The sequence below is a fragment of the Myotis daubentonii genome, chromosome 5 (genome assembly GCF_963259705.1).
Source record: "Myotis daubentonii chromosome 5, mMyoDau2.1, whole genome shotgun sequence".
NCBI classification, from domain to species: domain Eukaryota; kingdom Metazoa; phylum Chordata; class Mammalia; order Chiroptera; family Vespertilionidae; genus Myotis; species Myotis daubentonii.
In genome coordinates this window covers 62,701,112-62,726,174 of record NC_081844.1, presented here as the reverse complement: position 1 = coordinate 62,726,174, position 25,063 = coordinate 62,701,112, and the positions used below count along the sequence as shown (strand labels likewise).

The 25,063-nt window shown below is 47.9% G+C and overlaps 2 protein-coding genes across 5 annotated transcripts in view; one reads left to right on the top strand and one right to left on the bottom strand.

Moving 5' to 3' along the window:
• Window positions 1–510: 510 nt before the first annotated feature.
• Window positions 511–14,691, top strand: MGST2 (microsomal glutathione S-transferase 2). 3 transcript variants are annotated; one of them, XM_059697985.1, is made up of 5 exons: window positions 511–661; window positions 2,940–3,039; window positions 10,106–10,176; window positions 13,659–13,740; window positions 14,447–14,691. In XM_059697985.1, exons 1-5 carry the CDS (start codon window positions 604–606, stop codon window positions 14,574–14,576), a joined length of 441 nt encoding a protein of 146 aa, XP_059553968.1. In that variant the 5' UTR covers window positions 511–603; the 3' UTR covers window positions 14,577–14,691. The 3 variants fall into 3 exon arrangements, with proteins under 3 accessions (XP_059553968.1, XP_059553970.1, XP_059553969.1); XM_059697986.1 differs by lacking the exon at window positions 2,940–3,039 and having other exon boundaries at window positions 554–661; XM_059697987.1 differs by lacking the exons at window positions 10,106–10,176; window positions 14,447–14,691 and having other exon boundaries at window positions 13,659–13,734.
• A 5,107-nt stretch (window positions 14,692–19,798) lies between these two features.
• The window catches only part of MAML3 (mastermind like transcriptional coactivator 3), a 389,550-nt gene continuing 384,285 nt past the window's right edge, over window positions 19,799–25,063 (bottom strand). For both annotated transcript variants that reach the window (XM_059697995.1, XM_059697996.1), the window contains exon 5: window positions 19,799–23,239. In XM_059697995.1, coding sequence (XP_059553978.1) covers window positions 22,242–23,239 — 998 coding nt within the window. In that variant the 3' untranslated portion in view covers window positions 19,799–22,241. The remainder of the gene's footprint in view (window positions 23,240–25,063) is intronic.

The following is a 25,063-nucleotide window of genomic DNA, read 5'->3' as shown; positions in this document are numbered from 1 at the left end:
GGCAAACATTGTTACCATGGTCGTGGGAGTGTCAAGGTGACCGTGGGAGGCAGCATGGGACAGGGGACAGGGCCCAGGTGGGAGCTGCTGGACTTGGGGTCCAATTCTGGGTCTGTAATTTACCGAGGAATAAAGTTAGATTCTGTTTAAATTAGATGAGCATTTAACTCTCAGTGGGATTGAATAAGTGCTTCCTTTTACTTTCCCACAGGAGATGAGAAAGGTCTCAACAGGCCTGGAGCTGGGGAGCAGACCAGAGGGGCCCGGTGTTCGGAGAGGGGGAGAGAAATTGTTTGGGAATTGGCTGAGAAGAGGGTTTAGCTGCAGGTGCCACTGCCGCGGGGAATCCTGCAGCCCGCTGGCTGGCACGGGAGAGCCAGTAAATCAGGTTCAGGAAGCGGCTGGGCAGATGAGGACAGAGACTGGCAGCTAGACTAGCCGCTCTCCTGTTCCTGTTCCAGAGCGAAGGTCACTCCGCCTGGAATCATCTTTTTTTTTTCTCTCCCGGCTTTGTTTACCTTATAAGGAAGTCATGAACGTGCCCTGTTCTCTTCCCCTCATTTCTACAAACAGTTCCCAGAAGCAGAACCTTCTTGGTGAAAGATGGCCGGGAACTCAGTTTTGCTGGCTGCTGTCTCTGTCCTCTCTGCCTGTCAGCAAAGTAAGAGTCCAGCAGTGTGTGTGTCAGTGTGTGTGTGTGTGTGTGTGTGTGTGTGAGAGTGTGTGTGTGTGTGTGTGTGTGTGTGAGAGAGAGAGTGTGAGAGTGTGAGAGAGTGTGTGAGAGAGTGTGTGTGAGTGTGTGAGAGTGTGTGTGCATGTGTGTGAGAGTGTGGGTGAGAGTGTGTGTGTGCGTGTGTGTGAGAATGTGTGTGAGTGTGTGTGTGTGTGTGGTCGAGGGAGGTTGGTTTCTCGGTTGCATACTTGCTGGGGCCCCTGTGTGCTCCGAGGACCATAGCCTGCCCAGCGCCCCTCTGTGGTGATGACCCACAGTTCACGCCAGCATTCCAAGGGTGCTAACCAGGAGCGGGGCAAGCAGACTATAAATATTAATTACGAGTGTTCCAAAGGTAGCGTTGTACCTGCCTGTGAACTCTGGCTGTGGTTTCTTAAACTTTGATCTTTTAATTAATGTGTTTTTGAAAATACACTGCTTATAGCAGGTCTGAGTATCAGGTTAAAAGGAATCTCCTGCAGAGATATGAGCCTCCGATTCAGGACTGAATTCTAAATTCTAAAGCACCTCCCCGCTAGGATTACTCAATATCCCAGTCGCCTGGTTAGATAAGGGCTTTTCTCCACGGGGACCACAGGTGCTCAGTTCCTAGCCTCTGACCTTCTAAATGGGGAAGAGGGTCTGAGCACTGCTGGGCAAGACTTCAAACCAAGCACACATTTCTTTATCCTGCCAAGGCTGTTTGTACCCGCAAACCGGGCAGGGCTGTGGGCTGCTCGAAGGCACTGCAGTTGAGGATAAAGTCCAGCTTGCACATGCCCTCAGTGCCTTGCCTAGCCAGTTTGTTCTGTGGATTTATGGAAATATTACACCATTGTGTGGTCTGAGTCACAGCCTTTCGTGGAGGAGAGCAGGATGTTTGCGACCCATTTACGAAGCACTTAGGTCTGAAGTGCCCCGTGCTGGCCCCCTGGGTCGTATAGACCTACTTGGAGCCACTACCCACCGTGTGACCCTCATGCCCACACTGCAGGGAGCACAGGAGCGGGGCCCTGGGCACCCCGCTGACAGAGCCCGTGTCATCCTCACAGGAGGCTTCTGTGGCTGGTGTGTGAGGACAGAGTGAACTGGGCCAGAAGGCCTGGCCGCTGGGTGCCACGGGTGGGAGTAGGAAGAGAGGAGAGGAGACTGCACCAATGGTGATTGGGGGTGGACAGGGAATGTTGGGTGATGGGTGGGAGGGAGGGAGGGAGGGAGGGAGAGAGAGAGAGAGAGAGAGAGAGAGAGAGAGAGAAGGGCTGTTCAGTTGGCATAAGAACCAGAATTTGTAGCTCCTACAAGAGTCTGCTGCTTATGGAGTCAGGACCCCATGTGTCATGGTAGAAGCAGCTCAGGTTTTGAAGACAGTCTTGCATCTGTCCAGTCCAGCCATGTCTCAGTCAGGTGGCCCTGGCCAGGATGCTGTGTCCTTCAGTGTCCTCCTCAGCAAGGGTGAAGCAGGACCCTGGGTAGAACATGCCCACACAGGAGTGGAAAGGCTGAATCACACGGTCTCACTATGCCTAACTAACAAATCCTTCCAAATGGTTTTTTTTAAAAATATATTTTATTGATTTTTTACAGAGAGGAAGGGAGAGAGATAGAGAGTTAGAAACATCGATGAGGGAGAAACATCGATCAGCTGCCTCCAGCACATCTCCTACTGGGGATGTGCCCGCAACCCAGGTACATGCCCTTGACCGGAATCGAACCTGGGACCCTTCAGTCCGCAGGGAGACGCTCTATCCACTGAACCAAACCGGTTTTGGCCTCCGAATGGTTTTTTAAGTGGTTGTACCATTTTTATATTCCCACCAGCCGTGGTAAGTGTTCCAGTTACTCTTATATCCTCACTTGTCTGTCTTTGTAAATTAGTATGACCTGTCTTTTAAGTTTTACATACTTTAAAAAATATTTTTATTGGTTTCAGAGAGGAAGGGAGAGAGAGTTAGAAACATCAATGATGAGAGAGAATCATTGATCAGCTGCCTCCTGCACACCCCCTACTTGGGATTGAGCCTGCAACCTGGGTACATGCCCTTGACCGGAATCGAACCTGGGACCCTTCAGTCCGCTGACATGGTCTATCCAATGAGCCAAACCAGCTAGGGCAAATTTTATACATTTTAATAGGTATGCAGTGGTATCTAATTGTGGTTTAAATTAGCATTTTATTAATGAATAATAATGTGTCAGATTTTTAACATCTATTCCCTTTTACTTGCAGGTTATTTTGCTATGCATGTAGCAAAAGCAAGATTAAAATACAAAGTTATGCCCCCAGCAGTCTCTGGGTCACCTGAGTTTGAGAGAGTATTTCGTGCACAGTAAGTCATGCTTCTCCACCATTCAGGGATCCGGGCTGGCCAAACACTACACACACACACACACACACACACACACACACACACACACCCCGCTCTGATGTGGGGAAAGATGTGCAGAGAAGAGAGAATCACTCTTCCCGGCCAACACCCTTCTCATGACCTTTGAAGCTTGAGGTAGCCCGTGCGTGGAGTCTCTACCCACCTTTATTACAGATTCGGAGGGGCCTTTACAAAAAGGCTGGGCTCTGATGGCTCTACTCCCTTCCCTGAATTTCTCCTGAGATGATTCTCAGCCCTAGCCCAGTCCTTGCCTTAGAGTGTAAGGTTTAGGATAAATCTGTCCACATCAGATGACTAGGAAAGCCATTTCAGCTTTATCTGAGGCGGGATCCCTGGGGATAACCACTTCATTCCAAAGCTTACTTGGCCACCTGTTTTGGTGCGAAGGGCGGCTCCCCCGAGCTCTGCCGGTTCCTGAGAGGGGATGCACTTGCTTCTCTGGCTCTCCTGGACCAAGCACGGAGGCCCGTCAGCCTCCCTTAGAGGTCTCATGGCCTCGGCTGTAACGGGAATGCTGCCTCTTCCACCTCTTTCTCCTGCTGCTTTGCTCTAGGCATAGTCAGGAAGCTTGGTGTTACGGCGAATTCTACCTCTAAGCGGAACCTGACATCTCACAGCAATCAGTGCAGGGTCCCTCTGAGCACCAGGGAAGTACCTGATTCCTGTCTGAGGGGAGCCTCAGCTTGGATATTCGTTTGCCAAGAAAAGATGCTTATATGAAGCCTAACTTACCCAGTTACCAGCCCAAGGCCCCTCTCCAGAGCCCCACCCAATTCCCCTTCTTTTCCTACACAGATTGAGGTGACTATCTCTAGAGTTTCCCAGCCTTTTACCAGAACACATTTTTTCCCCAGTTGTGAAAATAGCAGTTATAATTTCACCAAGGGCCATTCCTTCATGCTATTGCTCAGCTTAGAAACTTCTATGTAGTTTAATTTGAGCACCTCGATTCCTTTAGATTAAAGGCTTTTCTAAATCTGAAAAGTAGATCCAAGTTTTAAATGGATCTTGCCACAATTTAAATACATTTCCTCGGATTCTATCCTCACTGGAAGGAAGTAGCTGAGCACCTCACTCTTCTTCATACACTTGAGGATCATTTACGGAGTGTCTTTCATCTTTTTCATGTTGAGGCTAGGGAGCACGAATTCTTTAGCTGTTTTTCTCCAATCATTGCAAAAATTAGGTTGTTATTTTTAGACTAAAACTTTTCATATTACTTCTAAGCCAGGAGTCTAGAAGTATATGTAGTGGGTTTCATGTTTCTAGGTAAGATAGAGGAATTGCTTCTTACTTAGTTCTTGTTAAAGTATCCTCTTTTACTTCATGCTAAATAATTCAGTTCCTGGTCCAGAATTAACTGCCACAAGGCCCAAGTAAACCCAGTCGTCACGAATCTGAGTACTCTTTGTAATATTACCCTCTTCTTACTCTTGTAGGTCTGTAATTTTGTTGTTGTTACTATTTCACTAGTTTTTTTATAGTCATTTTGAATTCTAATTATGAAATTCAGGAATTAAAACAAGTGACCTTAATGCATATCTAAAAGCTACGGAGAAAAGGAAAATTTAGAAAGATAGTACTTTTTCAAACATTCTGCGCTACTGGGATGATGGAATGTGGGTCACCTAATTTTGTAGTAAGTGCAAATAAGTTAAGTGAGAGAGACCGTAAGCACGTCTCCATTTTTCTTCCACGTGTACTCATCTTGGGCACTAGCTGGGAGCACAGAATGTACTTACTCACTAAATGAGGGCTTGAGATCTCTCCAAGATGAAAAAATGACTGTAAATGGTGAGCTGTTCGACCTCTAGCCTCCTGCTCCACAAGCACCAGTCTTAGTCAGCTTGCGCTGCTGTAACAAAACACCACGGACCGAGAGGCTTAAATAACAGACATTTGTTTTCTCCCGGTTCTGGAGGCTGCTCGGCTAAGACCAAGGTTCTGGCTGATTCGATTTTCTGGTGAGAGTTCTCCTTTCGTGGCTCGCCGTGTCCTCACGTGGCCTTTCCTCTGCGCACGTGTGCCTGGGTGCTGGGAGAGTGAGGCCGGTGGGTGCCAGAGAGCTCCGGCTATTTCTTCTTATAAGACACCAATCCTATGGGATCAGGGCCCTTCTGCCCTTGTGTATCCTTAAGTACTTCCTTACACCAACATATGGATGGTAGGGCTTCAACATATGGATTTTGGGGAGGGCACAAACACTCAGTCAGTGCCACCACCAAAAGCGTCTGTTGCACAGACTGGGTGATTTCAGGGAGTCAGGGGACGGCTGGCATTTGATGAGCTGCAAGCCTCACTCCCTCTCTGCTCATCCTGTTCCTTGTCAGCCACATCGCTGACAAGTGCTGGTTAGAGTCATGTTCTCCTGCCACCCCCGACAACCTCCCTCCGGAGTCCCCACACAAGGGTTACTTGACAAGGAGCAATTTAGATAGTTACGCGTCTATAAAAGATTAACTCAGCAACCTCTCATCCCCAAGACTGTTCTGAGTGTATTAGCCTGGTGCTCCGACCCCCAGTCAGAGTAATAATCCAAAAGACGTCCCAGGGTCGAAAGCCAGCGGCTGGGGCCTGGGTCCTGGGGCCTCTGTTAACAGTGCGAGCCGCCCGCTGCTCGGGAAAATAGCCATGAAGCAAAAGGAGGGAGAAAACGCAGCAAACAGAAACTCGAAAGAGGAAAACCTACGAAAGCGCCTTTAAGTTGTTTTTTTTAGTTTTTAAAAGATAGCACTCTATGAGCACGGCACTAGAAATGATCTACGTCTGATCAGGTTTTCTCCTTTGGCGAATGGTCCAGATTTCCCATGAGCAAGATTGTTATAAGCAAAGTTGTCTGTTCATTAGAAATCTCTCTGTCAAATCACAAAGATGTTCAGAAGTGATGTGTACCCTGAGAGGGTGCACTAAGTAATCTGCTGGGAAGGGGGGGTGGTATTCAAACTTCTATTTATACTTAAAATTTCATCCTTTTGTTTCTATTTTGTGTGTGTTTTATAAAACATATGACATTCTTTCCAAGTCAATTGTATTAGCTGTGCTGATGGATCAACCCCATATTCCCAATGGTTGGACTCAATGGGCGTTTCCTTCTTGCTCACGTGAAGTCCTGTATGGGTCTTCCTACTGGGTGGCCTTCCACGTGGTCATTCAGAGGCCTCAGCTCCTTCCGTCTAGGGGGTCTTTCCCCACCCAGGTCCTCAGCGTTCTCCCCATTCAAACAGCGAGTGGGGGAAGGAGATTGGCACACCCTCGACTTCACCATTTGGCTCAGAAGTGACATATTTCACTTTCATGCACTTTCCACTGGCAAGAAGGGGCACCGCTGGAATGCAAGCGGGCTGGGGGTGTTGTCCGAGCTGGGCAGCGCCCACTCAGTCCATCGGCTGTCAGCTAGCACCTCCGCTACCGTAGGCATGTGTATGTTTTTATGAGGGCTGTAGAGCTGTTAGGGCTATGTGATGAAAACCATTTGGAGACTAACGTTTCAGGCACTGTCAGAGTTTGGGTTGCCTTGCCATAAATTGATCCTTCCCCCCCAAATGAGGTGAACTTTGCAGTACCCTTAATGACTGAGACAGGGTCCCAACAGCATTTAGTTTGGGACTGCTCTCCCTGCTCCCAGCCCTCGGATCCAGGTGGGAATCTGCAGAGACCACACATCCTAAGCCTCATGGCCCAGACTCCCTTGGACTTGGGTGGACCATGAGGGTTTTAGCAGCCGTAACGACTCAGTCTCAACAGGCTCCCCCAGGCCAGCCTTTAGGATGACCACCTAAAGTGCCTGGCACTTTTTCGGTGTGGGCACTCAACGTTCTGTGTCCCAGGAAAGCCCTTAGTTCCAGGCCAACCAGACAACTTACCGGGTAGTCCTGGTTTTAAAGCTGAAAGTCCCATGTTCTGAAAACCTTCCCCGTCCGGGGCAGACCAGGACGGTTGTCCACCGACTGTCCTTTCGGCAAAGACTCTTTCTGTTCTCAGCCCTGTGTGGAAGTGAGGTGCATGGTAACATCCGCCTGTAACAGAGGAGAAGCCCCCTGCTCTTTTCATGGGAAGCTTAAATATCAGCGGAGCCCAGGATCATGGTGCAAAGAGGGCTCTAACCAGCCAATGAGGGGACAGGCTCAGCTTCCCTCAGCGGACGTGGAGGGGCGGTGGGCATCACTGGGGGCCCTCAATGGTGCCTTCTGTTCCCACAGGAAGGGACATTGACACAGCTGCTGCCAGCTGTTTTCTGTCCCATCTAGAGATTTTCCTGAGGACCTCCTATATCAGTGGTTCTCAACCTTCCTAATGCTGCGACCCTTTAATAGAGTTCCTCAGGTTGTGGTGACCCCCAACCATAAAGTTATTTTCGTTGCTACTTCATAACTGTAATTTTGCTACTGTTATGAATCGTAATGTAAATATCTGATATGCAGGATGTATTTTCATTATTACAAATTGAACATAATGAAAGCATAGTGATTAATCACGAAAACAATATATTCAATATGTGTTTTCGGATGATCTTAGGCGACCCCTGTGAAAGGGTCGTTTGACCCCCAAAGGGGTCGCGACCCACAGGTTGAGAACTGCTGTCCTATATGAAGATGACAGAATAGATCTGCCTTTATGTCCACAAGAGACCAATAATTATTCTCATTTTGGTAATTGTGATCCGTTATTGAAAGGACTGTTAAGAACAAATTTTGAGAGTTTGGTCCCTTTGAGTTCAACAAAGCCTGTTGACAGCTTACCGTGAAGAGCTGTCCTGGGACACATCCACGCATGGGCCACTTCCCCGTGGTGGGCACGTGCTGGAGGTCATCATGAGCAGGTAGGATGGGATTCCAGGTATCTTAAGGCCAAGCAATCCCGGTGTTCTCGTCAGGCAGCAGCAGAGAGGACTGTCAGTAAATAGCAGGGCCCCAGGACTGGCTTAAAGCAGGTCAGCAAAGGAGGGGCCAGGGGAAAAGTATAGTCACTGGGACAGGAGGTCAGGGGGAGACATCAGTGACAGCTCACAGGGGCAAGGGGCTCATTTCCTGGGGAAGGAGGTGCAGGGATATGGTGCTAACCTGGCCCAATGCTCCAGGCTTTGGCCTCCGGGATCACAAATGCCTGCTACCTTCCCATCCTGACCTGAATCTGAATAGCTTCCAACAAGCCCTGCTCACTAGGACCTCAGCCCTCCTCCTCCTATCTTCTCAGTTACTTCCCAGAGCCCAGCGGGTGTGTGCAGGGGCACAGCCCTCCTGGCCAGCAGTGTAAGGCATGGCCGTGCGCCGCCCTGCTAGAGTCCTCCCCAAAGCCTCGTGGGTCAGGTGGGTGAGAGCCCCATTGGCTTTCAGAGCTCAGTGTGGGGGGGGCCGGGCCCTCAGGTTGGGGTGCTGGGTGTGCGGGCCTCACAAGGAAGCTGGGAGTTGAGGGTTCCCTCCTGATTGTAGGGCGCTGTGCTGGGGGTGGTGTTTATGGTGCGAGTGTGTCTGGGCCTTTTCTTATAAAAATAATACAGGGTGGGCATTTCCTCAGTTGACCGAGGTGTAGGAGCTACTCAGCTGGTGTCTGGACTTTCAGAGGGAGTTGCTCTGTGTGCAGCTGTACATACCACGGGAGGAGAGAGGTTCGGGGCCCCCTGATGTCACCCTCTGGGTTGCAAAAACCAAACCAAACCAAATCACTTTTTTTTTCCAATTAAAAATATCACTTATGGGCTTCAGCAGCCACTACCAGCTACTTCCGGGTCAATTGCCCATCACCTCAATTTAAGTGCTCAAGCTTTTAAGGCTTCTTTAAGAAAGCACGTGGACAACACAGTGGTGGTTGCAGGGGGAGGAGGAGTGGAGGTGGAGGAGGGCATAGAGGGGATAAATGGTGATGGAAAAAATAAAATTAAATTAAAAAAATAAAGCATGTGGGATCATTGATAATCCTGTACATGATGACTCTCCCACCAAGATCCACTCAAGACCTCATTACAAATTACATTAAAGTTCTTTCTGGTTGTGATATTGTCAGCAAAGAACGCAGCCAACCTCGCCAAGATCTCTGGAAGGCGGAGGACTATGATGCATCATTTTCCCTTTCCAAGGTGCAGATGCATTAACTATAGTTCCCAGAGAACTGTTCCCTTTTGCTTAAAATGGTATCAACGTTTCCATCCAAGTCTTCTGTGAACAGAGGCAATCTGAGTTGACATGAAGACAGAGCTTCAGAATCTGGAGCTGACACGGTCTCCCTTCGATTCTCTGGGAGGCCCCGTCAAATTGGGCTCAGTGGACTCTGTCTGTCCTCTGTACAATGGGAATGAAATATGCTCATTCGTTTACCTCAGGAGGTTTTAGGGAAATTATTGAAAGACCATTTTAAAAAAATGTGCCGAGTCACTTAAGTGGAAGCAGTGGATATGAGGGAATTTGGGGGAATAAATGTCTTTAATATGAATTGAGTTATTTTCTGGGTTCTTCAGATAAGATAGAGAATACTTTTTAGGCTCAGAATCATGATAATCTCAAGGCCTTTCGTATGGAAAAGAGCATGATTCATTTCTATTTCTGGCAACTTGTAAGTAGGAGAGTGATTCCTGGTCCTGCTCTGAGGTTTAAACAATGTTTCAGTCTCACCTCAAAAGGCTCACTCTAGCCCTGGCCGGTGAGGCTCAGTTGGTTGAGCATCATTGTCCATTGCACCAAAATATCACTGGTTCAATTCCCAGTCAGGGCACATGCCCAGGCTGTGGGTTCGATCCCCAAAGTCTTGGTGTGTATAGGAGGCAACCAATCAATGTCTCTCTCTCACACGGATGTTTCTCTCTCCCTTTCCCTTCCTCTCTCTTTAAAAATCAGTAAACACATATTTTTAAAAAAGAGTCATTTTACATGGAAGGGTCATTTAAGCTCTTTATGTAAATTCTTATATTATTTTTGTGAAAAGACAATGGACAGTTTACCTCTAGATTGAAACTCAATACTTTGGCGTAGAGTTTTCTCATAAAATAACTCATGTCTTTACCTTTTTCCTGCAGACAAAATGGTGTGGAGTTTTACCCGCTATTCATGATTACACTGTGGATGGCTGGATGGTATTTCAACCAAGGTAATTGCAAAAACACATTCCACTCTGTTCCAAGGAGGATTATGGTTCTTGGAACGATTGAGGGGTAGACATGCAACCACACATCTACGAATCCTGGAGATTGTTTTAAACAAAACCAGCAACATCTCTGTTCATCAAAGAGCACTGTGCTGCAGATAGTCTAACTCTGCTCTATTCTAATTTAATTCAATACTTAAAAAAAAAAAGTTGAAACAAACGATATGTTGGGCACTTCAGAATAAAAACAACACAACATTTGTCTTGACTTCCAGATCTTGAGTTAGTTTCTTGACCTCCTTTGGATCATGTCCCAGACCCCCTGCAGGCGTGTGTCCTGACCTGCAGTTGATAGTAGGGGAGGCAGATGGCTTGCCTCATCTTAGCTCCATGTCACAGTCCCTCACTGTGGTTTCCCAGCAGAATGTCAACTCTCTGAGGTCAGGAATTTGCCCCATTTGCTGCTATATCCCCAGGGCCTACTGGAGGGGGTTGAGGGGCTCTTGCATGAAAGACTAACAGCCGTAACCAAGACTGATGTCTAAAAGCCCAGGCCATGGAAGGACCCAGTTGAAGCAGAACCTGAGCTGCTGTTTATTCATGTGTCATCTCACGCCCCTGCTGTGGGCGTCCTTCCCTGGGGGGCAGTGATGAGAGCGGTAAAGCCATGGTGGTGGCCGACCTGGACTGCTGGGCTTAGCACTATGGTCAGAAGCACGTGGAGAATACTGCTGCCCGGCCCCACCCACATCTGGGGGCTGCCCAGGCAACGGACGGAGTGTTTGAAACCTCTCAGGTGATTCTAATGTATAGACAGAGTTTCGAACCCCAGCCCTGGGTTCTATAATTTATTCCTGCTTCCCATACAAAGAAACTGAAGTACAGAGAGGTTAAGTAATTTGTCCAACTTAACTACCAGTGTAGGAGAAAATCAGCTTTCAAGTACAGAGCAGGGTCTATGGAATTGGACTCGACGATCCATGTCCCTTTTCTTGAGAGTTCCCAGGGATGCAGTGCTGTTGTTTGTATGTAACAACTCCACAATGATGTACTTTCTATTGGACTGGGTATCCTTGGAGAGCCGAGGGCTTTACCCAAACTATGCCTCACGGGAGGTTAGATCAGCGCCAGCTGCCTTGGCTGGAGAAAGTCAATCCGTTTTGCTTTCTTTTTAAAAATATTTTTATTGATTTTTAGAGAGAGAGGAAGGGAGAGGGAGAAAGAGAAACATCAACGGAGAGCTACCTCCTGCTCGCCCCCTACTGGGAATCTAGCCCACAGCCCAGGCATGTGCCCTGACTGGGAATCAAACCAGCAACCTTTTGGTGCATGGGAGGAGGCACCAAACTGAGCCACACTAGCCAGGGCCATCCCTATGCTTCCTGATAACTCTGGTGGCCTCATTTGAGTTTGACCCATGATGGCTAAGACTTAAATAATAAGCCCAAATCCCGCTGCTTTCAAACGCAGTCCTATCACCTTCTTGTAATTTTTACTGTCGACTGAGGAATTTCAGATAAAATGTCCTTTAGAGAAAGACTCCTTAACTTTATTCCCACTCACACTGTTGTCCCTTACGGGCACGAGTGAAGGCCTGGTTCCTTGTCAGGTGAGACCACATGAACAACTAATAAGAAAAGTGCCTTTTGATCATGGGGCTCAGCCTCTGCCATTGGAGCCTTTGCATTTCGCTGTGATGGGCCCACTGCCTGTCAGAAAGGCATTTCTCAGGTGTCTTCTTGTTGTAATTTTCTCTGGGTTCTTTCTCATCCAAAGTAAGTTGCCTATTAACTGCCCCTGAACAGTTCTCACCGGTTTTTTGGGAGCCATTTATTAGATGGGGAGTTTCAAACGGTAGCCTGCTCAGAGACTCTCCACCCCCGCAGGCACCTTGCTTGGCATCCTTCAATCTCCTCCGAATGGAAAATCAAAGGCACCGCCTCCAGTTCCCGCTGTCCCGTCCCTCATCTCCTTCACCGCACCTTCCAGTCTAATTTTCTTTTCATTATTCTATGTATTTGTCGCCAGTCTTTGCTGATAAACTCCATAAAGGCAGGGAGCTTGAATCTATCTCACTGCTAACCCCAATTCTTAGACTAATGCCGGGTATGTAGAGGAAGCTAGGCCTGGCTGGTGTGGCTCCTTCGGCTGAGCATCGTCCCATGCACTGGAAGGTCAATTCCTGGTCAGGGCACATGCCCAGATTGCCGTTTGATCCCTGCTTCCCCCCCGCCCCCCTCCCGCCCATCGGGGAGGCAACCGATTGATATTTCTCACATTGATGTTTCTCTCTCTCTCCCTCTCCCTTCCTCTCTCTCTAAAATCAACAACAACAACAAGAAAATGTTTGTGACCTAATAACATACTGACTTTAATTCTATCCAGCAAATCAGAATCGCACAGATACGCTCTGTGTGTTTCTGAGAGGGCTCTGGCAGTTCCCACCGTGTGGTGCCCGGAAAGAGAGGGCTCCTCATGTAGGGAGGGTGCTGATGTTTTACACTGGACAGGATGGCAGGACATCACGCCATGCTTTATATTTCTTTTAGGTGAAACTTATTTTTAAAGAAATAAAAAAATCTTATGTGCACCGTTCAATGAGTTTTGACAAGTGTGTACACCTGTGTGACCCAACTCCCTAGGAAGATAGAGTACATGACGACCTTCCAGACGTTGTCCCATGCCCTTCCCAGTCAACCCCTTTCAGAGGCAAACACTGTTCAGAAGGTTTTCTTCCTGGTGTAGTTCTGCCTGTTCTGGAACTTTCCATATTGGAAGCACACACTGTGGCCTCATTCACTCCACAAAACGTTTTTGACATTCACCATGTTTCTTTTCACTGCCGAGTGACATTCCACTGCATGAGTCTCACAGTTTGGTGATCTGTCCTCCTGTTGATAGGCTTCTGGGCTGCTCCCAGTTTTTGGCTATTGCGAATAAAGCTGCAATGAACATTCTGTACAAGTCTTTTTATGGGCATGCGCTTCCATTCCTCTTGGGTAAAAACATAGGAATGGAATTGCTGGGTCAAAAGCATGTGTTGTTTCAAAAGAAACTACCAGACCTTTCCCCCAAGTGGCTGTATTATTTTGTTTTCCCACCGATAACGTATGAAGATTCCTACATCACCGACATTTGTATTGTCAGTCTTTTAGTGTCTGAGCCATTCTCGTGGGCGTGCAGTGGTGTCCTCTTGTGGTTTTAAATCACAGTTTGCTGATACTGAATGATGATGAATAATGTGGGAAAATTTTCATGTGCTTATTGGTACACTTGTTTATCTTTTCCTGTGAACTCTTTATTCAAATATTTTTCCCATTGCAAAAATCAGGTTGTTTTTCTTTCAACTGCGGAACTGTCGTCAGAATTCTCTATGTATCTTGGACACACGTCTTTGGTCAGACATTTTGTGACCATTTTCTCAGCTTCCACACTTTGAGAGACTGACCTCAGACTCTATCTTCTTTGTTTTTTCCCCTCTATAGTTTTCGCTACTTGTCTGGGCCTGGTGTACATGTATGCCCGTCACCAGTATTTCTGGGGATATTCGGAAGCTGCTAAAAAAAGGTAAGGAGAACCCAAGAATTGATGTTTGGGCAAAAAACAGTGGACAGAGTCTGAATTAGTGTGCTGTTCCTGAGAGTATTAACAGCACCGATGGCTGTGATTGCCCGAGGCCACATCTCCCCAAGTCCATGCACAATTAGGCACCAGACAGGAAAGTTCAAGTATAAAAGTGTGTACTAAGTGTGCACTCTTTGATCATCACACTTTCTTTTAATATATCTTTATTGATTTCAGAGAGGAAGGGAGAGGGAGAGAGAGAGAGAAACATCAATGATGAGAGAGAATCATTGATTGGCTGCCACCTGCACGCCCTCTACTGGGGATCGAGCCGCAACCCGGGCATGTGCCCTTGACTGGAATCGAACCCGGGACCCTTTAGTTTGCAGGCCTACACTCTATCCACTGAGCCAATTGGCTAGGGCTGACCATCACACTTTCAATCCTTGCAAGAATTTTGTGTTATCTTCAGAAAGTTACCAAGGAAATAATCCTGCCTGGCCTTAACAATCCTTTGAATGTTCGAAGGAGCCAACTAACCCGTGTGGTTAGGCATCCCCTTTAATTTATATGATGAATGCAAATTTTCAAGTGGCCAAAACATGGAAGTTCTGGGCAGTATCTACAGTGAGCAGCTGACCCCAGGACGCCCAGCTTCACCACTGTAGCCCTTTAATACCTCCCTCCCTCCCTCATCTCTGCCCTGCAGGATCCTTGGTTTCCGGTTGAGTCTGGGGGCTCTGGCCTTGTTGGCCATCCTAGCAGTTTTCGGGATTGCAAACAGCTTTCTGGATGAATACCTGGACATTGATATCGCCAAGAAACTCAGGCACTTCTAACTCCCTATCCCCCACCCCCCTGCTCAAACACTTGCAGAAGGTATTTCTACTCTGAAGGTTATATGGTTTCACTTGTTCCATTAAAACAAAAATAAAAGCCTTGGTTCTGTTTTTATTGAAGCGGCTTTGTAGAAACACACCCTTAGAGACTCGATTCCCTGTGTCTTTAAGAACGGAAGTTTGCCCTGGGAGGGTATATTGAACCATCAGTGGAAGTGCGCTGGGCCTGGTTAGAGAAGTGCAGGCTGAAGTCCCGCCCGCGTGGGGCTTGGAGAGCCTGCCGCTGGACCCCACGGGGCTTTCTGTGGACCGTGGCCATCACCTGCCTCTGAGACTGCTTATCCCTGGATAGAAAGTTCCAGACAGACGCTGGTAAGACAGCTGATCTCACTTAATTGGCGGCTGGAAAGCAACCCAGGTGGCTGCATGTGGGGGAATCAGGCAAACACACAGAGTAGCCAGAGCGGCACAAAATAAGCCTGGCTGTGAAAATGGACTTTATAAAGAAAAAGGAAGGCATATTATTTTCAAGGCACCATCCAGGGACCTGTGCTCAGTGAGCGTTCTGCCCCTGGCAGGGATGGGGAGGAACGTGGTCGGTGGGGACCGGGCTGGGTTCTGATGCTCCGCGCCCCCCCCCACCCCCCCGCCCCATGCCTGGGGCCATGGCTGCTGTGACATGTGTGCAGCCACTGCCTGGCACAATTACCATGACCTCTCTTCACGTTCTTCATTCTGTAAAATGGGAATGAGTCCGCCTCGCAGTCCGCAGGAACCTTAGGAAAATGAAATTATGAGCATGTAATATCTCATCAGGGAGAGAGCTCTCCTGTCAATTTTTCCAGAGAAAGCTGGACACCTTGAATCTGGTGTGGATATTCAAGGAGCTGTTTATCAGAACTTCTCTCTTTTGTGTGTACAAAGGAAGTTACAAAGGTTATGAAGAATAGAAAAAGAAATAAAAGTATTTAAGCACCAGTGTTTCTAGAATAGGAGGGGAGAAAACAACTTCTTACACCCCAAACACAAGTACCAACTATCCAAAGTATGCCAAGAACATTTTGGTCTGGGGATAGAGATATCTGGCTCCAAGCCTGTCCCCTCCACCTCCCACCCCTGCATTCGCTGTTAGACTCCTGAGGACCTCAGCAGAGGCAGAGCAGTAAGGCGGGGAGAGCTCAGAGTCGGCAACGCCGCTCCTGCTCTGAGCCTGCTGGCTTCATGGCTCTCTGCCTCAGTGTTCTCACAGGTAAAATGGGGCTGATGCTCTAAAATGCTATAATCCTGGGGCCTTTTACTTTTTTGTATTCTGATCAGTTATGGTGACTTGTATTGTGACATTTTAATTGTCTTATACACTGAAGACAAGGAAGAGAATGCAAATATTTGACCCTAAAGCACAATTACTCCTTTGGAAGTGGGGAAAATACAATTCTTCAAATCTTACATTTGAGGATTTTTAAACAACTTCTGTTTTTGCATCTAAATTGAAACTATTTAAATTATAAACACACACAGAGTTTGGTTAAACAGCATGTGGAAAAAGGAGATGGGTGTACCATGATATCGGAGTTTTGCATCTTTAAACATCTGAACGACAGAATTTATTTCCTTTGTTCTAATTCTGTTGTCACCAAGGCAACCTCTTGATCATTTTAATTCCTACAAATTGGGCTACAGGGAGCAAACGCACTGGCTGGAGAGATGGGAATTTCCCATCTCTTTGACAGTTACATATATATTTTTTGCATATTAGTTGAATTGATTTTTATGTGTAGAAATCAGTTTATTATCTCAAGAAGTCAATATTATGAACAAAAGGGATGGAGAAGAACTTTTCTGCCTTAAAAGAGTCTAAAGAGAATAAAAACCAAATGGCAATGTAGGATCCTCAATCAAATCCTCAGGCCCTGGCTGGTGTGCTTAATGGTTAGAGCGCCAGCCTGCACACTGGAGGGTCTTGGGTTCGATTCCTGGTCAAAAGCATGTACCTAGGTTGCTGTTTCGACCCGTGGGTCAGGGTGCATGCAGGAGGCAACCAATCGATGTGTCTCTTTCACCCCCTGCCCTCCTGTCCACTCTCTAAAAATCAATAGAAAAAATATCCTCGAATGAGGATTAACAACAAAAAATTCTGGTTAGAATAAAACAGCACGGAAGACATCTGGGAGGCAATTGGGAGAATTTGAATATGGAGTGAGAATGAGATGCTATTAGGGAATGGATGTTAATTACGTGAGGTGTGATACTGATAGCGTGGCTAGGGGAGAGAACACCTGATTCTTTGGAGCTGCAAGCTGAGAAGTGGCGGGGTGAACTGGCTGGAGTGTGTGTAACTTACTTTGAAATGGTCCTACAAAATAAGTATGTGATTTGGCAATGTGTTAACAATTATTGAATTGAGTTGGTAAGTGTATATAGTTATTCATTGTATTATTTTTTTTCTGATTTTTTGAAAAGTATTCAAAAAAAGTTTAAAAATCTAAGCAAAGTCAAATCCTTAAAGCAGGTAGCTCTTAGTAGCTGTATGTCTGATTTGGAATCTGTGGCATCCATAGAGCCAGCTGTCCTGGGAGAGGCAGGGACACGTGAGCCCTACGTGTGTGAATACTGCCGTAGTTACCTCCACCTGTTGCATGAAAAAGACAGGTGTCTGTGGTAGCTCATCCAGAAGACACCAGAATGGAAAGCTAATGTCCTTAGAACTTAAAACCAAAAGGAAAAGAGATTAGAGGAGAAAACCAAAGGGAAAAGAGGAAAATAAAATAAAAAGATAAAGGTCTGGCCTGCTGGTGTGGCTCAGTGGTTGAGCTTCAACCTATGAAGCAGGAGGTCATGGTTCGAATCCTGGTCAGGGCACATGCCCAGGTTGCGGGTTGGATCCCCAGTAGGGGGTGTGCAGGAGGCAACTGATCACTGATTCTCTCTCATCATTGATGTTTCTATCTCTTTCTCCCTCTCCCTTTTTCTCTGAAATCAATAAAAATGTATTAACACGTTAAGCGCCCAGTCACTGGTGACTGACACTATACTTTCCATCTGGAAGACAAAACAGGCTGGGCGCTTAACGTGTTTAAAAAAAAAAGATAAAGGTCTGGTTATACAGCCAGGTGTTTTCCCTCCACACTTTGCAGAATTGGAGGAGGTGGGGTGTAACCAACAAAGTCATTCATAAGGAAAAGTACCAGGTTATTTGTTTTCCACCTCTTTTTCTCCAGTCTTCCTTGAAAAAAATGGCCAGAGGCAGAAATGGCTCATCCAGTGCTTCTGAATGTTCCTTAATTTTCAGCAACAAAAATACATCTTTCTCACCGGGGTAGATGCTTATTGACTTCTCTGCCCGGATAGACGTCTCTGCAGTGATAGACGTCATGCTCTCCTGTGGGGCTGACCGGCAGCCCCTGAACGATGGGTGAACAGATTACTCAGACACAGTTTGACTGTGAAAGAGAGGGCTAAGGGGCTCCTGGCTCTAGTGGCCAGAGCAGCCTCGATTGCCTGACTCGTTAGCTTTTTATTGCAGCTTTTATCCTTAGATACAATCAGTAGGTGAGTAATCTTGGGAGGACTCGTGTTTACATTGTCCTCTAGGCAGGGGCATCCAGGGACTAAGCATAAGGATTCCAGTAAACACCCGGGGTCTGCATGTGCACAGACTTGTTTGGAAAGATCAAGAAATAATTAGGGGAGCTGCCTTGGTCACTCCCCTAGGTCTCCCCTAAGTCGGAATTCTGATAAACAGGGCAGGCGGCCTTCCACACACTCCCCTTTATCAGAGTGTCCCCCTTACAAACTTCCCAACCACGTTTCATGCTTCCCAACACTCTCCCGCCTTCTTCCCTCAGTCACTGAACTGGAATTTTAGAAAGGCCAAGAGGATTACATATAAGAACTTGTTTTAAAGGAGAGACCTAGTCCATTCATCCAGTGCAGAACACGTTTTCACTTAAATACTAGTACAAAGGTGTGGTTTAAAAAATATTTTTATTGATTTCAGAGAGAAAGGGAGGGGGAGACAGAAACATCAACGATGAGAGAGAATCATTGGTTGGCTGCCTCCTGCACACCCCCTTCTGGGGATTGAGCCTGCAAACCTGGGCATATGCCCTGACCGGGAATGGAAAGGTGAATCTCCTAGTTCACAGGTCAACGGTCAACCACTGAGCCACACTGGCCGGGCACAAAGGTGTGGTTTTAATCCGAACTAGGAGTGCTCAACCCTTCTCAGAGCTCCCTGTTAGCCCCTCCCCCCATCCTGTTAATTTTTCGCTTTCATGTTACCTAGTGTCACATGGTGCAATTTGCCAGCCAGTCTGGAACCATAGCCCACGGTGGGTAGGACTGGCCTCTTCTCCTGCAGCCTCCATACATTAAAGTTCAACTTTGTTTCGGATCTACTTTTGACTCTCCCCAAGTGGCCTTAGGCCAGGTCTTCTGAAATCCAAGGGGTGGAGTCACATGTGTGTGAACTGTGAACAAAGGGCTCCTGGGGTGGGGAACAGAAAGGGAATTGGGGAAACAGGGCAAGAAGCCCCATAAGGAGGCAACTTTAGGCAAAGTCCCAGCCTCTGCTTGATCCTGCAGGGGGAGCTCTGGAACATAAGTCCTATTTCTGGGTTTGTCCAGGAAGTGAACTGGGCTCTCACCTGTCCTTGGAGCAGTTTAAGCACGTTAACTCTTTGCAGGTGGGTGCAGGCTAAGCCAGGCCCTGGCTCAGGGAGTCCTCCAAGAGGTACAGCTGTGCGTTAGACATAAGGCAAACAGTGTGTGTGTGTGCCGCATGCACATGGGTGGACAGTGTCCACTCTAGTGGGCCTAAAATCCCTTTCTTACTTTCCCTCCAATATATTCCTTGAGTTTTCTTACTTTTTTTAAAATGTAATTTTTACTATCATTTTCCACGTCCTCTGAATGACCCAGGTGGATTTGAACTGTTACGGTGCTAAATCCACAAATGGACTTTGGCTCCTTCCAAAGTTGACGCTCCTCTGCCTCCTTTGCCTCCTCCCCCAGAGGACAGATTTAGAAAGCTTTAGCTGTGCGGTTGAATTAAAAAGGCTGCAAGTGACTGATTGCTCTGTACTATTACATAAATGTTTAAATAATGATATCAAAATTTTGAGACAAGAACTGCAGTTAATCAATTACAACCCAGGCATAATATATCAGCTTAATTAAGGTTGGGGATCCAGTGACAATCCAAAAATAGACTATACTTTGGGTTGATTCAGATAACAATCTTTTATTTGTTTTTTTTTTCTTTAAAAGTGGTATGTCAACATCACTTCATTTCTACATTTCAGAGTTCTGTACATTTCTTAAGAGGAAATAAGCAATGCTCAATGTACAAAGTAAAAAGAGAAAACTAGAAAAATCTGAATAAAATGGAGCAAGTTGCCATAGGTCATACAGTACAAATTAGTAATTAGATGTCATCTGAAGTGCAATACCACTGCTGTGATGATGAGTTAAGGGATGAAATAAAAATACTCTATTTTAAACAAACAGTATATATATATATTTATATGTATATTTTTTACAGATAGTAGACCCAGTGATATCTGCAGTATTGTAAAAACTTATTTACAAATAACTTCTTTAGACATTACATATACATCAGCACCGTAGTAAAAACAAAAACAGAACAACGTTATTAAAATCTACCTCTCTAGTTAGTTGGTCCCAGGACGGGGCATTTGGAGGAAGCTTTTAAAAGGGAATGGAGCCGCGCCTCCATCAGCCGCCTCTAGCTTCTCATCATTGCTTATATATTTATTTCCTGTACCTTTCAGAAAAAGGCAATTATATATTCTGTCTTCTTGTTTGCTTACTTTTTTTTTTGGTTTTCGTCTGTTTCCACTCAGGAGTTTCCCTGGTGTTGTCTGTCCCCATGCAGGTGTTCACGGTCACCCTGCTAACACCTCTTCCCAGGGACAGCACGGCCCCTGCCTGGGCTCCGGCCCACCTGGCCACCTCTGTCTCCATCCTGGCCCTCGCTGGCTGCATCTATAGCCCTAGGACCTGGAGAGCAAGTCAAGGCCGCGTGTGCCTGCCTGCCGCCTCTACATCCTCTGCCCCCAGCTTTCCATTCTAACTCCTTTCTCAGGACCTTCCCCCAGGGCTGCCAGTCCAGTTCCCATGGGCCTCAGGGGGGCTCAGGTGTGACGAGTTGCTCGAAAGGGAGCCAGCCTTTCGGACACCGAGAGAGGGGGTGGGAGGAGAAAAGCACACGTCACTCTCACTCAGGACAACAGTTACGCCACATGGCCTCCACAACGGGACGGGGGTGGGGGAGGGCGAGGACTTACACACAAGTCCTTGTAAATACGAGACAAGCCTGACAATGCAGACAGGCTTCAGTTAGGGCAGCTTTGAGTGAATTACACAGAGAACAACTGTACAGGACTTCTGAAGTGGGTGACTGCCCAAATGGGAGGAACCATATCTTTCTCCTTTATGTCAGCAAAACATGTAAGGTGGAGTAATTGAATTTTCAGCGCCTCCTCTCTCAGGGGTTTAGATTTGTCTTTCTGGTGGGTAGGGGTGAGGGGCAAGGCTGATTTTAGCGTGTCGCCCCTGGATTTTCCCGCAGGGGAGCCCTCCAGGCCGTCCTCCCGGGTGCACCAGAGGTGTCAGGTGCGGTGTGTGTGAGCCCACCCGGAGCCTGCTCAGTTCCGGGCAGACTATCCCCTCAACTCCACACGCGGTAGAGAAAGAACACGCCAGGGTCGCCTTGGCATTTCAGACCTAAGATCTTGCATTTATTTTGACTCTGCCCAAGCTCCCTAGAGACAAAAATGTCATTACTTCCTGGAAGGACGCTGGGGTGGACACAGGAGGGGCGACGGTGGGGTGGGGGAGGGAGGCGGTCACGGGGCAGGACAGTGTCCTCAGGGTTTCCCCGCCCTGCGGCGCCGGTAATGGATGGGAACTGCCTGGATGTGTCGCTGTCGTCTGGGTTCCCAGGAGGCTCCAGCCCAACTACCAGGAGTGATGGCCACCCGGTCAGCAGCAGCGGGCTGCCCCAGGGACCACGGGGCCGACCCTCCTCCCAGCTCACTGGCTGTCCTGCTGAGGCCGCGAAGGGCAACGCCTGGCATTCCTGAGGGTCATCACGGGCAGGAGACAGGCCTGCAGGAGCCTCTGTGCTCTCCCTGCCGCGTCCCACTGTTCTGTCTGTCTGCCCTCCACAGCCAGGCGCAGGTCTGGGAGCCTGAGGTCTCTTTCCAGCCAGAGCTCAGCACATGTCTGACCTGTGCAACCACCCAGCAGCCTCTGTGGGGCTCCTCCTGCCCAAGGCTCCGTCTCTTGTGTCTCCAAAGCTGCAGGCTCCGCACCTGGGCCAGGAGGGGCTGACGGATGCCGGGCCGTGGGCAGCAGTCCGTCTGGGCCGGAGCAGGGAGTGCGGTGCAGGGGGCTCAGGGTCGCCTCCCCCACCTGCCTCTGGTGCGGCTCCCTCCCTCTCTTGCAGCAGGGCTCTGCCTGGTCTCGTCTTGGCTGCTGTGAGAAAATCAGGTGGAAGGAGGCCCCACAGGGCTGTGGACTGGCACCTGGATCTTCCACGCTCAGCCAGCTGCAGTTTTGCTCAGTTTACGTGGGTCAGAAAACCAAAAAACCAGGATGGGCCCACATCCTGTTTCTTCTGCCCGTTGGGCCCCCTCCTGACTAGGGGTTTCCAAACAACTCGTCGAGCTCCTGCATCCACTCGTCCCCCGGCCCACCTTTGATGATGGAGTCCACGAGGTCGGCACTGTCCGAGAGGCCTGGGAAGGAGGCCCCGGCTGCTTCCCCGCTGTAACTGTAGGACATGTCCTGAGGGGCAGTCCGCTCATAGGCTTGGCTCTGGCCGCTGGGAGCAAAGCTGCCACTGGGCATCTGCTGGGCTGGGGGCTGGCTGAACACTGGCATGCCGGGGACGCCCTGGCTCAGGCCAGACATGACCATCGGCCTGGCCTGGCTGGTCCCTTGCTGCCCCGGGAGCGGTGGCATCATTTGCCGACCCATGGCAGCCGGGTTGAGGGTTCTCATGGCACCCGTGTTAGCGTCCACGACCTGGCTCAGTCCCTGTGGGAAGTGTTGCTTGGTCAGCCTCGGCTGGCCGGCTTGAAGCGAGTAGCTGGCCCCGTTGCTGAATGACCCCAATTCTCCACTAGTCCTCCCAGGCATCCCCTGTAAGCCCCTCTGCTGCCAGCCCTGGGCTCCCTGCTGGACCGTTCCCATAATGCTCTGCAGCCTTGGCGGGCCTTGGGGCCTGGGCAGGGCCTGGCCCACTGGCCCTTTCATCTGCTGGTGCTGCTGGCTCATGGCTGAGTTCACCAGCATGCTCTGCCCAAACCCACTCACCATCCCCACCCCTTGCCCGGAGGCGGGTTGCCTCTGCGGCCCCTGGGCTTGGTTGTGCGCGATGCTCATGCCACTTTGGTTCGGGTGCTGCAACATCTGGGTCATTCCCGGGCTCATATTGTACATTCCTGGTTGGCTGGTAGGCGTGGTGTTATAAGGGGACAGTCCCATCTCAGACTGGGCAGCGGCCGTGGCCATTGTCCCTGGGTTCTGGGAGGGCCCCATACCCATCATGCCTGCGTTCTGTGCCATCAACCGCGACGTCCGCATGCTCTGGAGGGCTGCCTGGCTTCTCACAGCCGCCATGTCCTGCGGAGAGCCTGCAGGGAAAGAGGACACATAGCACTCACTCTTCTTGGGAAGCCGTGTACTGTACCAGGTGTGGGATTTTCTCTGGGAGACACAGAATGCTTCCGTATGAAAGGGTCTACTCTGATGATACACCCCTAATAGAAACAAGTATTGTTTTTCTGCTTAGAACATACGCTGATGGTGCAAAATTTGGAAAGTGTTGAAAAGCACAAAGATGAAAATTCAAGTCACCCAAGTTCCCACCCTCCAGAGTTGACCACGGCTCACTACTATTTATATAAAAACAGACACACTTGCACAAATTGGGGTCATACTGTACACACGCATCTGTAGTTGACTTTTTCACTTGAGTACCCTGATGTTTTTGTCCACATTTCAGAAGCAAATTATTTCTTACACTTCTTGATAGGATGCCATCCTCAACCAATTCGATACCATTTTTCCTGGAGGTGAGAGGGAATTCACCTCCTAGGCTAAACTAAGAAATGGCGATGGCTGTGTGTATTCTGATTGTGAAGTTGAACGTGGTTCAGTAGAGAATACTATCAGTGAAGACCATTAGACTAATTTCCCTGAAGACATGAGCAGGACTTGAGAGGTTAAAGGCCTTTGCTTCTGCTCAGAAGCTATTGCGACAGACTGGATGTTTTTTTGGACCCACTCTGTAGATTTCCACGTGCTCCAGATTCTGAGTTATAACATGTCAGTGCAAACTGGCCAGCTTCCTGAGCTAGGAAAAAAATATCATCCTGCTACTGGCTACTTGGCAATGAACTTTACGGATCTTTCCAGCGAAGTCCACTCCTTGAAATCGGCAGTGGCTGTGGCTCTCGGCCGATCGCTAACAGAGTTTTGACGAAGCTGTTTAAAAGTTGGCCGGAGTATGAACTCCCCGCGTCACTCCCCTCTGATTGGGCATGTGAGTGGGGACTTCTTTACCTGTTCCCAGGAAGGCCCCAAACCAGCCAGGGGAATAGAAATGTCACCCTTTGAGCCGCAGTCAATGCTGTAAAGGACTAGGGGGCGCACACAATGGAGTGTGCTATGTCCCTGGCTAATGATTAAGTCTAAGAGACAAAGAAAAATAGTTTTTTCTTCCTGGACATTTAAAAAAGATGCAGCATGGGAGCCAATCGATGTTATAAGCAAATTTGCTCCTCCCTGGAACTGAGATGAGAAACCAGATGAGAATAGTGTAACCTTGTTAAGCCTGGCACCTTGGCAGATAACTGAAGTGTGTTTTTTGTCTTCCTGATGGGGGTATTGATTTCTGGACAGCAAATATGTCTCCATATATTATTTCTCTCTTTAAGAAAGAAAATTACGGGAATTTTGAGTATGACTTACGTTTTTGAGGCTTGAGATCAATATCATTCTGCACTGAAAAATGAAGTTTACTGTGGGGAAACCTGAAAGATCTGGGGGCTATCCTTAGAAATGTTTCCATTTGTTTGTTTTAAGCTTAATTATATCTAAGTGATTTAAAAAAAATCAAAAGTTCCTGATTAAATACTGGATGTTAGCATACAGTGCAACTTGTAATCTTGTTATGAAGTTTTGTGACCTTAACGACTAAATTTATATCGACTTTGTGGCCAATCTGATCAACTGTGGTGAAATGGGTTATTGAGTTGCTTATTTAAAAATTTAAAGGAAAAATATTGCTGACTCAGAGATTGATCAGATAGACCCAAATTACACACACAGGCTGCTGGGCTGCTGGAAATAGATAACAAGACTTTACTATTTTGGAAATTTTTGTTGTATGTTTATAATGGACATGTTGAGGGACTGGATATTGTCTGGACTAAGTTTTTGAATTAGAAATAGGT